The sequence below is a fragment of the Athene cunicularia genome, assembly GCF_003259725.1.
Source record: "Athene cunicularia isolate RWA chromosome 3 unlocalized genomic scaffold, athCun1 chr3_part1, whole genome shotgun sequence".
Taxonomy (NCBI): domain Eukaryota; kingdom Metazoa; phylum Chordata; class Aves; order Strigiformes; family Strigidae; genus Athene; species Athene cunicularia.
The window spans coordinates 64323424-64334938 of NW_020799097.1; the positions used below are offsets into that span (position 1 = coordinate 64323424).

General features: G+C 38.3%; 1 protein-coding gene across 2 annotated transcripts in view; it reads right to left on the bottom strand.

The window, feature by feature from the left end:
• REPS1 (RALBP1 associated Eps domain containing 1) overlaps positions 1–3167 on the bottom strand; it is a 57533-nt gene extending 54366 nt beyond the window's left edge. The window contains exon 1 of one of the 2 annotated variants that reach the window (XM_026844381.1): positions 2904–3146. In XM_026844381.1, the coding sequence (XP_026700182.1) occupies positions 2904–3065 (162 nt within the window). In that variant the 5' untranslated portion in view covers positions 3066–3146. Of the gene's footprint in view, positions 1–2903 lie in introns of both variants that reach the window. The other variant, XM_026844382.1, reaches the window with a different exon arrangement.
• Positions 3168–11515: the final 8348 nt, after the last annotated feature.

Below are 11515 nucleotides of genomic sequence, written 5' to 3' on the forward strand. Positions count from 1 at the left end.
AAGAAACCCTATGTAGAATCACAGAATAGTTGACTTGGGAAAGGTCCTCTGGAGATCACCATGTCCAGTTGGATTTTGAATATATCTAAGGAGGGAAATGCTACAACCTCTCTGAGCAAGCTCTTCCAGTGTTTGATCACCCTCACAGTAAGAATGTTTACTCTTATGTTTAAATGAAACGACCACCATGAACAAAATCATATAAACCATGCACTAGACCTGCAAAACAAGCTTTCACATTTATTTTACAATATTTGATACAAACTTGAGTTAAATCAGACCATATGAATACACTTGTGCTTCAGAATTTAGTATATGACTTTTGAGTTTTACTGTGCATACTGACAATAACCTTTTAATGAAAAGCAAGCAATACATTTTAAAAAAGCTAACGGTTTACTTCAGATTAAAAAAAGCTAAAAAATTAAAAAGAATAGCCTGCATTTGGTCTTAGGTTATTTAATAAAAATGTAACTGATTACAGATTGATTTTGTTTCACAGTTTAAAATGAAAAATATTATAATGTCAATGATATTTCTGTATCCCATATGCAGCAATTCATCGATGATAATTCTAAAGCTCTTTGTAAACTTAAGCGCTAAATAGATATGACATGATGTTTTCCAAACCAAAAGTTTATTGGGATACAGCCTCAAATTGGGTACTAGAATATGCTGTCCTAGAAAAGTCCTCTCCTGAAGTCTTGTTATCCACTCACCTCAGCTACAACAAAAATTAACCATATTTCTACAGTGTAATGTAATCTGGGGATGTATAAGTGAAATTGAAAAAATCTTAGCTATTGTAGCAGAAAAAAAAACCAACCCTGACCATCACTACACACTGAAGACCTATGAAGAACTCCTTCAGGCTTTTTTCCTAAATTGAATATATTTCTTTCCTCACAATTTGTTTCCCTTCTAATCTTGTTATTCCACAACCACTGTTCAATAGATCATTCCTGTCACTTCATTTATCTCAATCTGCCTCACTAATTGCAGACCACAGCCTGACACAGTTTAGTAACTGCAGTCTCTCACCATGAAGTGGACAAAGCAATACTGATTAGTTATTAAAAAATAAATTTTAACTTTTCTTCAGAAAAATCTCACTTGACAGGTAGCTTCTCAGATGTTGACCACACTGCGTAGCAGGAACAAGATAGAAAACTGACAAAGCTCCTTCCTTTGATGAGTTATTTTTAACCAAGTCATGTCTCTGACCCAGTTCTCTGCAAGGCTCCACAAACCTTGGCACATGGTAGTACACAAGAAAAAAAAAAAAATGGAGACAGGACAAACAAATACTGCTAAAAGAAGCAGTCCAAGTATTGCTCTGATTTTTATGCTTCAGCAGTAATAGCAGTATATGACAAACATTTAAAGTCTTACATCTATGCAAAGATCATTTACAAAATGCGTTTGTGAAGGCTATCAAGAACTGCTGTATTTAATCCAGTGTGTGGATTAAATACAGAGTGTGAAGTAGAAGTTCATGCGCTAAACAGCAAGTCTAACATTATCTCTAACACACACATTTATATTATTAGATATTTAAGCACAATAGTAAATATAGTTAATACTAAAAATTCCCAGGCACAGGGTATATTTGGGACTTTGTTGTACTTTATTGCATAATGAATAGTAAGGTCTTCCTTTTAAGTCTTACTGACTGTTCCATGAAGATGGATCTCAGTCAATGCCACAAACCTGGCTTCAGAACACAGGCCTTTAAAGAAATAAAACCAATAGTACTGGAGGACTTCCAAGATGACACACGCTCTCTGGCAATGAACTATTTAGAGTCTCATACTATTTGAGCCTCTCCTAATACTTCTTCACCCTCCTGATTTTCACACTGCGTGTGTCCACAGTGGAAGCAGACTGCTAAAATAACAACAGGAAGGAAAAGCTTCTCAACAGCTCTAATCATTAATCCTCTATAGATACTTAGAACTAAACTTCCCCATTCCACAGGTCATTTCAGGTTCAAACATAAGTTTCAATCAAATGAAATTTCAGAATTAATCATATCAGAAATAAAGAATTAGCTGTTCCAAGAATGACCCAGTATTTTAAGCCTCAGAGGAATGATTCTGCCCCTGTACTTTAGGATCTGTTTTACAAGGGTGTTCACTCCCTGAGTAAGGGTTGGCAGATTTAGAGTCATGCTTTCACTCCGTTTATAGAAAAGCAGCAAATAAACACTGAAAATTTAAAACTCTGATTTATGACAGATGCACATAATACATAGCTTAACAAGTGAGTATCTTGAACACCGCACACAGAGAAAACAGGATTTTCACCTACTGTAGTACTTTTTGAACCAGCTACATTTTAAGTCATTCCTGACCTTAAACCATTCCAAATGTGGTCTGCATCACCTCCTGTTGTTCCTGGTGGCACGTATGTTCACAGTGGATTAGCCTCATATATCAAAGATACTTCCTAATGCAATAGCTTTCCCTTCGCAGTTAAAGTTCAGTCTTGCTAACAGCTCCTGCAAATTACAAGCCATACATGTGAATCTTACCTGCAGAGCCTCTTATGCAGAGCTCCACAGCTCTGCAGAGGTCAGTGGTTCCCTTCTTGAGTCAGTAGTACACGGTAACCACCATCAACTAATCCACAAAGATGAGGCAAATGCAGCCTATATGCAACTACAAAAAGTTCAAGATACTGATTTAGAGGGGCCATTTCTCCAAAGATGCACCACCACAGACTGTCCTACTTGACTATAACTCATCAACAAATTATTGCCAAACATTCTCAAAAGAGAGGACAGAATAAAGAAGCATATTCCTTTCTGACATGCTCAATAGCATCCACAAAGGAAAATCCAGACAGCCGGATGGACACTCACTTAGAAAGCAACTACTATCTTCCCAAGTAAAAAGTCATACCTGGAAGACCTCAAGGCAGAGTTGCTCTTTGCTTGCATTAAGATTCTCTCTACTGCTGTTGTTCTGGCAGAGTAGGTGCTCATGAGAAAGGTATATTACAAGCAGTAATGGTAATAAAGCAGCAAGAAGAACTGGAAATAAAAAAAAAATCTGAAACAGCATAAGACATCCTGGGGACCTACACAAACTATTTCTAATTCTTGATGTATAAAGAGATGTTATTTTAAAAGGAGATATTCCACATACCTGTCTCCTCTTCCAAGACAATTTTACATTATTGCTTAACCTAAATAGCTCCTCCCTCCTCTGCTCTCAGCTGTACAGTTCCCCATTCCCGAGCCCTAACTGTTGCTCATCTATCTGATTACACAGTAAGATTACACCACTCAGCCAGCAGAAAGTTACTGTGTTAGTTATCTGCTCATTTATTAAACTGAATCTGACTACTGTACAACCAACGAACACCTCAGCAGCTACAAGGCACATGGAAACACATGGCTGGTAGCAATAGTTTGTTCATTGCACTGTAAACTTCTTGGAAGGCTGCAGCCTCAAGAAAGTTGTGTGCTTTTCATTTAAGAGAGGCAGAAAAGGTATGAGGTAACTGAACAGAATGTCACATCAAGAACACTTTCAACTCCAACTTCTTTGCCTTGCCCCAAAGAATCTCTCCTTAGAAAGGAAAGATATAGTCATGTATCAGGCCGCTAGGAACTGCCTTCAGAACAAGGGTGTCTCCTTTTCACTGGTGGTAGCACGAAGAGTTCAAGCAACAGGAGATGAAGAAACACCCTTCAGCAAGAACTCAACACCTGAGCCAGTCTGTGATGATTTGAGACTCCAGGATGACTCTAACACTCAAGTGATTGTATCTTTTGGAACAAATAGTACCAGCCAAAGTGTCCATAAAGCAGCAAGAAAGCACCTAGCTTTAGCAGGCACTGGAGATTTTACAGCAGTAATATATGTAGAATTTCAAATTATTACTCCAGTAACAAATAGTACAAGGTAGGTCACATGGATGTTCTAATTGTGGATGCTCCTGCCATGCAGCATTAAACTATTTTTCCTGCAAAATTTCTACTTCAGTGCTAAATGCTAGAGACCTGAATTTCTATAGACATTTTGATTCCTTTCAGTCCTCCTTTGTAACTGAAGCATTCTAGTGATTGATATTCCTTGCTAATAATTATTTTCTTTCTTTTTTGATTTTAATATTTCTCCACATGTTGCATTTCATCGCTGTGCGAAAACAAGCCTAAGACAGAAAAGCCTCAAAGAATGAACACAAGCTTCTGGCTTTCTGCTAATGTAAAATTAATATTAAGGCATTCTCTGATCCCAGACTTAGTGGTTGTGCTGTGGCCTAGCCAAATAGGACTGCTCAGATATGGTCTTGTTATTCCTGAGCTACTTCCATACAAATTTACCTGAAGCTACTGTGCCCACTACTTAAGCTTCTTTCCCATCTCATTCTGTTTTCATCTGAGCATCAATCTGACCAGTGTTAATAAATTACTTAAGCTTTGCACTGCTCTTCTCCTCCCAGTAAGGTCCAGAAGTCTTAATAACATCTATCAAAGTTTAAACAAACCTCAGTTAAAGTTCTAAAAACTTCATGTTTAAAGAGCTACACATTTGAGACTCAGAATTGAGCTGCTAACACCAAGTTTTAAATGATTTAAGACCTTTTAATTCAGAAAAAAAAAAAGTCATACACCCTCTTGCAGTAAGAGCAGACTTTTCTACAAAATTCATGACTAACAGTCTCAAGCAGGAGTAAGTTACCACCTAATGCTAAATTTTACACAGCTCAGTCCCGGTCACCCTTTTCTGGGATTACTGATGCTGAAAGATGTTATTTGAAATTGAGTCTACTCATTGCTCTGTTACCATACTTCAGGAGCATTTCAGATGTCAGAAGTCAATCATTCCAGAAATTCAGGTCAGACTGTCACCTTTTCCAAGTCCTTTAACCTATCAAAACACAGTTCCTATACAGACAGGCATGCCTAAATTAAAATGTATTTTTTGTATAGCAAGTGCAGGGGATAATTTAACTCTTTAGACACCAACCCGTCAGAAAAATAAGCAAGTCACAAACAAGATCACCAGCTCGATACATTAGCTTAGAAAGAGTAACACCACTGGCTTAATAATATCCATGGTCAAAAGAAATTATGAAGGAAAAGGAACAAGTGGGAAATACATTCTTAGACTAATCATTACTGGAACTCCAACAAGAAAAATCTTAAGTCAACATATTGCTCCCACACTCACTTCTGACTTCAAACTCATTTAAATGAAGAGCAGAACTCCAATCTGAAGTCTAGGAATTCTGTAAGGACTAATCTAAACAGCAAATATTTTATAACCTAATAGGTATGAAACGTCTGTAAGGACTAATATTTTGAAAGCTAGCAAATATAACTGAAAAGTCATAGAGACTGCCAGCAAAGTTCTATAATTTCACAGTATCTGCAGTAATATTTATTGAAGATTAAACTAAGATGAAGGCACATTTGCCATTTTTCACAGAGATTGGATGAAGTGCTCAAAACTTCTAATACAAAAGAATCATCTTTATAGGAAAAAGATCAAGTTTACAATCCACAATTTTATACAGCTAATGTGATTCTAAGACAGCTGCATTTGCCAAGGGCCCTGATATTTCCAAAAAGATTTAAGAATTCTATCCAGTCATGTCAGAATGGGTATTAATCATCCCTGCTGTCATCTGACAACACTTTTAAAAAGAAAAAAAAAAAAAAATATCACTGTTTTCAAACAAAGATGAGCTGTGATACTTGAAATTAGCTGAGTGCTGTGCTGGCATACAAAATTATGAAGGAATTATTTACTGTATAAGTGACTATACAGTATGAATGCCAGTCAATTTCAAAGGCTCAAAAACAATTACACTGAGAAATCTGCTGAAAACAAATATAATTCTAATAGACCTAATCTAGACTCCTAAAGTTTTGCCATTAACTTCCTGCCTTCCGTTTCAAAAACAATGATTATTCTCTAAATGCTGCTGAGATATGAGACTATTCAAACTAATTAACTGTAAAGAAAAAACAATTTGCAGCCCACTATAGTCTCTGTGAAGGTAACATCATTAACGTAAACATTTTTACCAGAATTCTGCAGAAAACTCAAAAGCACAGTACACAGGATAAAAACCAGACTAAGAGGCATTTCTGGCACTAACAGAAAGTAGACTGCTTATATATCTCACAATCGCAGAGAAACAAAACTAACTTACTGCTCGGCTGAGAGGAAAGAAAAATACTCTATTACAGTAATATTTGAGGGGGGAAAAAAGAATATCCTATTTGTCAACTACGTACTAACTATGGATCCAGGCACTGTCTGTATTTTCAACAGATTTCTAATAACTCATTTCCTAAATGAGAACTGAGATACAGCATAATGTATGCACAAACATCCTTTAAATATATAAACACTGCATATAAACTATGCATTATTACAATCATAAAAAGCTACAGACTTACCAACTTCATGGCACTCAGGCTAACAAAGTATTACCAATAAGTAAAATGCTATAGTTATACATTTCCACACTGGAAGAACGCCTTAATAATGACCTGTTATGAATACTGCCTCAGAAAATATCTAAACTAATTTTATTTTTAAATGTTATGTAGAAAAGCTGTAAGGTTTAAAACAAAAAATATAAACCCAAAATATATGGGTTGGACTCAATTCCTTTTTAAAAATTGGGCTTGTTTGCAGATTAGGTAAAGGTCAGTATTAGAAGAGGAAAGCTTTTTACACCGTATACTTTTTTTTTTTTAAAAAAAAAGATCTGAAAGTGCTATGGTTTTTAAAACATACTCCAAATCGCTGAAAGGCAGGCATGGGATTTGCTGTGTACAAGGAATTCTAACTTCTTGCTCCACCAGTTCTGAAAAGATAAAAAATTTAGGAAATTAACCAGAATGAGATTGAGTCTTCTGCATGTCTCTACCACACAGGTAATCAACCCTAAGCATGACCTGGCTCAGCTTCCATTTGCAGTTGGCATTTAGTAAATTCTACTGATTCAATAAAGTTAAGACTTTGAGTAGGAAACGTCTCTGAAACACTAACTGCAGCAATAAAATCACTGTGAACAAGTTTTTATTTTCTTAGATCTCTTCCTCTCTACATTCCTTCTCCAACAAAGAGACCAACATTTTAAATCAAGAAGCTGCATTTCGTTTTGCCACGTTCTGTCTATGGATTATAATTCCAATTATAATGGCACCGCATGCCAGCAGATGAATTCTAGCACTGAGAAAATCACCTTTCCATGTTCTCTGTTCCCTATTTGCCAAAACCTATCACCCCAACAACAGAAGACAGCATATGCCTGCACCTTAGGGTTTTTTTCTGCACAGTGCAGAAATTGTAGTTGATGAATGAGGCTTTACGTCAAGAGTCTGGACTTCACGATGAAGCAGCTGCATCACAGGTATGAACTTTCTTATAACTTCTGATGTGAAGGCAGCAAACTGACAGAGAGTTGAGGTAGACAACCACAGACAGTAATTTTTTTCATCAATGACACAAAAACCCAATCAAAACTAATCTGCAAAGACTCCTTTGAAATAAATTAAAAAAAAAAAAAAAGATGGAAATTGGCTAAAAGCAGCAAAAAGCAGGCTTTACACCAGGTTTTTAAATGGACTGATGCAAGCACACTGTAATTGAAGAAACTGGGCATAATAGTGCAATTCATCTGTCATTTCAAAGACTAACACTAAATTAGAAGTCAGGTAATGCTGCTGTACAGTGTCAACACTGAAGATGACCATTCATTTTAGAGAAAGTACAGGCAAATACTCATATATTTGTTGTTTTATAATAATGTTGCATTTTAAAGCAAGATGCCTTGACTCAATACTTTCAGATGAGTATCACATGGCACAACTGATTTGCTTCTTGTCTTGTGAAGTTTCTATGATTCATAATCAAAGAAAAGAGTGTAAGTTCATAAAATATTCTGTGATCAAATCACCTAAATAAGAATTCTACAAATTGAACATTAATCCCATGCACAAGAAATGAACTTCACAATACCTTTTTTTTGGCTGACTGTATGTACCTTTTACAAGCAACTTCACCATCAGTACAGAGGCACCAAGAACTGAATTTAATAGCATACACACAATAGCATTTTAGGTCAGATGTGAAATGTGCTTTTGAAGCCAATTTCCAGATCACCCTTACTGCTCTCGTTCATACTGTGCAGCCCCTCCAGAACAGGCACCTTCTTTTGTATGAAACTAACCTAGAAAATACAATCCAGGAGAACACCTAATGAACCACAACTAACATTCAGTCCACAGGACCAGGCCAGAACTTTATCAAAGGAAATCTTCTGACATACATATACAGGGTGGATGGCAGCTCCTCAGCATCACTTGTGTTGTGTCATACTACTTGCTAATACAAACACCAATGCACATGCAACTGAGCCACAAGCTCATGCAGCTGAGTCAAGTGAAAAATAACTTGACAAAACCCCCTAACTTTTGGCTGAACGAGCTCCCTGGAATCAGCTCACTGTCTGGTCAAACGAACGTCAGTGCCAGCATAAGGCAGCTCCATCTTCTAATGGTTTAAGCTACCATGAAACCATGCTGAATCACAATGGACATATCCAATCGCTCTAGAAAAAGCAAAGTTCTCCTCTCTCCCCTCCATCCACAAATGGTTTTCCTGCCTCCTTCTCTGTGCCAGCACTGACATTCATTCAACCCCACTGTTAGCTGATACAGAGTTAAAATCAACAAAAACCTGTGACTAATCTTCTGCCTGCACAGCCCCCACTACCAGCATACAAGAGCATTGGAGAGGCACTAGCTTCTTTGCAAGAAGCACATGCAGGAGCACATGGCTGAGGGAAGGGGGAAGACTGAACTACCTCCTTCAGTGGCAACTCACCATTAGATTGGTTTAGCTGCAATTTGAAACCACACCCTCAAAGCAATTTGAAGACTCATGCAACTGTTGTCAAAGTAGCTGGACTTGTTACCCTGATACACACACTTTTATTCACTGTTTTATGCAAATCTTCTAACTTAATGCTAATTTTTAAAAAGTGCATTAAAAAGCAGAAATTTGGATTAATAAAGACTGGTCTTCTCACACACAGAGTTAAGACTGTAACACCTCTGGTGAGGTTTTTTTTTTCTGGTAATAAGGCTGTCCTTTTGCAGATGTGTACTAAGTGAACATACAGCTTTTCTTTTCCAGGGTTTTACCTGCTGCAAGACCGTTATCTCACATAAACATAACACTCTGCAGGGAAGGTTGCATGTATATCCAGCCTTTAAACAACAGATTTGCAAGCAAAACAAGTTATGGGTCTAAAAATGCAACTGTCACACATTTTTATTTCCAACAGAATTCAATTCTGAATTATTGAAAGGCATCTACAGACCTGTACTACTGAAGAGGAAAAACTTCAAGGTAGTTCCTCAGGACTACTTGGTCCCCATTAGTTTGAAAAGCGGTAATTTTGTATGACATTTTCCACACCTACAAACGTACTTAGCAGTCACATGACTAGTGCTACGCTTGCATGCCAGGATTATGTAAGAATTGGGTAACTGAATCAAGCTCCTTTCCCTGCAACTATCAGGTGCTTCAAATGAACAGGTAAGAACAGAGCACCATGTGGTCAAAAGAAAATTACATCCCCTTCACAAGGTTCCCTTATTTCTTAAACTGTATCATCCTGAGGTTTCAGTTACATAGCTACAGCTTCCAAAGCATCACATGCATTTTCCCTCCAAAGAATCCCCATCTAAAGCCTGTGTTAACCTGAGGTACAGCATACTTCCAAGGAGAACATAAAGTAACTAGACAACTGGATTCTCTCACTCAGAAGTACAACGTACTTTGCAGGTAACCAAAAGTGACTGCACAAGATATTCGTAATGGGTCAAACTGCTAAGGGCATTTTGACTTTCTGTGTATTATTTACAGTCTCATTCCTCAGGCAATCTAATACCTTGTTTGCCATTTTAACTGCAAGGTTTTCCTTGAGATCACTACAGTGATAAGCCAGGTCTGCTTCTTGAGTTAATTTATTTAGAACCCATGGAATGATGCCTGAGTAATTTTTCTTCTTGATGAGATCTACTTTGCAAAAAAACAGATGACCTCCTCTGCAACAGGTAAGGATATAAACTGTTGCCACTTGTTTTCAAAATTCCAAGTACTTCCAAGTCTTTCCAGGTTCTTACACTAAATCCCTGCAAAAAAAAAAAAACAAACCTCTAGCACTAGCCTGTTTTGCCTATACAGCTATCCAGACAAGTTTTACGGAAAAGAAATTTTAGATGCAACAAATATGTAAATACTCACTTTCCTGGGATGATTCTTCTGAAATTGGTTGGCCACACACAAAAAGAAACAGTGGGTGGCCCTTGAGAAACCTCACCCGTAATACTGAGCGTGCAGACTCTCCTACCATTAAGTCCAGTCTAGCAAGTCATCAAATAAGAGATTACTAGTTTTACCAGTAAGAAGCACTTCTTATTCAGCTCTCCCCCACTTTGTTGCTTCTTAAACTAATTTTAACTAACCAAGTCGCTCTTAGGAGACCAAAACACATTAACAGTAACCCTAGTCAAGCGTAAGTACTCTGAAATCTGGTACTAAACTGCAGAACACTGAAATTTGTGTACTGTGTTTCTGGCTACAGTAACTTTAATGCTTTGTTAAAAGGCCTGCTTATCTCACTAGGCACTAGGCTGAGGATGAAACTGCATAAAAGGCAGCATGGCCTTTTAGATAGTTTTACCCACAGCAGCTCAAAACACTACTTAAACTTTAAAGCACTGAACAATGACAGAGGGAACTGCAGAAGCAGCAAATTATTACAAATAGCTGTTCATAACAACGGTTCACTGGGAATACTTTCCTCAAATAGTTACACAACACGCATTAGAGCAGATTTTCCCTTTTTGTATGTCTCTAGCTCTGCAGTACTGCTACACCTTTTAGATGTAACCTGGCCAAGGAAGTAAATGCTAAAAACTGTGCACAGACATATTACAAGTATGGAGCCGTGCCGTTCTTAACACTGCGTTTTTCATTGTTAGAAATGTTTTGATGACTACAGGTAAGTTAATACCTGCTGGGAACCGATGTCCAAAAAAGCCTGCACGCCTTAGGTGAAGTGGGCCAGTGTCAGTGGCACCCAAGGACACAAACCCAGATTTCCTTCTGTGTTGCTCTTCATCAGCAGACTGTGGGATGAATCTCCCCCGCATCCCCGAAACGCTTTGGGGTTCTCATGTTTTGGATGGCCTCTGCCGACACGAAGCAAACAAGGCAGTTTCCTACCAGTTGCGGGACACCATCAGCACAGATTATCCGCAGCCCCTTCCCAGCCGCGTAGTCAGAGGCCCCACAAGTACACAGCGGGGGGCGGGGGGGCCTGCTGCAGGCGTGCTCAGCGCAGCAACTCCTGCACCCCCCGCCCTTCCCTCTCCGCCGGAGAGGCTCAGCCTTCCCCGCCTGCCCGGGCTCAGGTGGCCGGTTCCTGGACCGGACAATAGCTCCCGGCGAGTCCCGCTCCGGCCTGGCCC